This window comes from Papaver somniferum, unplaced genomic scaffold, assembly GCF_003573695.1.
Source record: "Papaver somniferum cultivar HN1 unplaced genomic scaffold, ASM357369v1 unplaced-scaffold_25884, whole genome shotgun sequence".
NCBI lineage: Eukaryota > Viridiplantae > Streptophyta > Magnoliopsida > Ranunculales > Papaveraceae > Papaver > Papaver somniferum.
The window spans coordinates 1-589 of NW_020636468.1; the positions used below are offsets into that span (position 1 = coordinate 1).

Here is a 589-nt window from a genome sequence, read left to right on the forward strand (position 1 = left end):
ATCAAGTGTTTCCAAAAGCTAGGGATATCTTATGAAGTGGATCAGGTAGCCTAATGTATTTTCTTGTATCAAAGTTAATACCTATATTGAGTACTTGTCCGTGGTTCTGCTTGCGTTGCTTACTTTTCTTAGTGATAAAAAATTCTTAAACAAAGTTTTTGCAGTTAATGCTTTCAATAATCTTATTTTGATAAGTTAATACTTTCTCTAACAGATACAACAAATACGGGACCCCAAACAACAAGTGGAGATGGTGGGTGTACCAGAGGAGCACTTATTAGGTCACGCTTTCCATATGTATCATCTAACATCGCCTGACCAAACGTAATTGTCTCGTCCACATACATACTGTATTTTTATGCTGAAGCTCTTAAGTGGATATAAACATCTAACAAGCTTTAAACTACTTATGGCATGTGTATAGGGTTTCATTTGAGTTCCAACACAACGTTTGTGGAAGATCCATATATGCCGAGGGTACTATAGATGCTGCCCTTTTCCTGGCTAAGAAGGTATGATAAGAAATAGATCTCTTCCTACACAGTTGTGTCAACTTTCTTGTGATATAGAATTTTGACCCTTGCACTTT

General features: G+C 36.3%; 1 protein-coding gene across 1 annotated transcript in view; it reads left to right on the forward strand.

Moving 5' to 3' along the window:
* Positions 1 to 6: 6 nt before the first annotated feature.
* LOC113341220 (4-hydroxy-tetrahydrodipicolinate reductase 2, chloroplastic-like) overlaps positions 7 to 589 on the forward strand; it is a 919-nt gene continuing 336 nt past the window's right edge. The window contains exons 1-3 of the mRNA XM_026586186.1: positions 7 to 45; positions 215 to 324; positions 425 to 512. Coding sequence (XP_026441971.1) covers positions 251 to 324; positions 425 to 512 — 162 coding nt within the window. The 5' untranslated portion in view covers positions 7 to 45; positions 215 to 250. The remainder of the gene's footprint in view (positions 46 to 214; positions 325 to 424; positions 513 to 589) is intronic.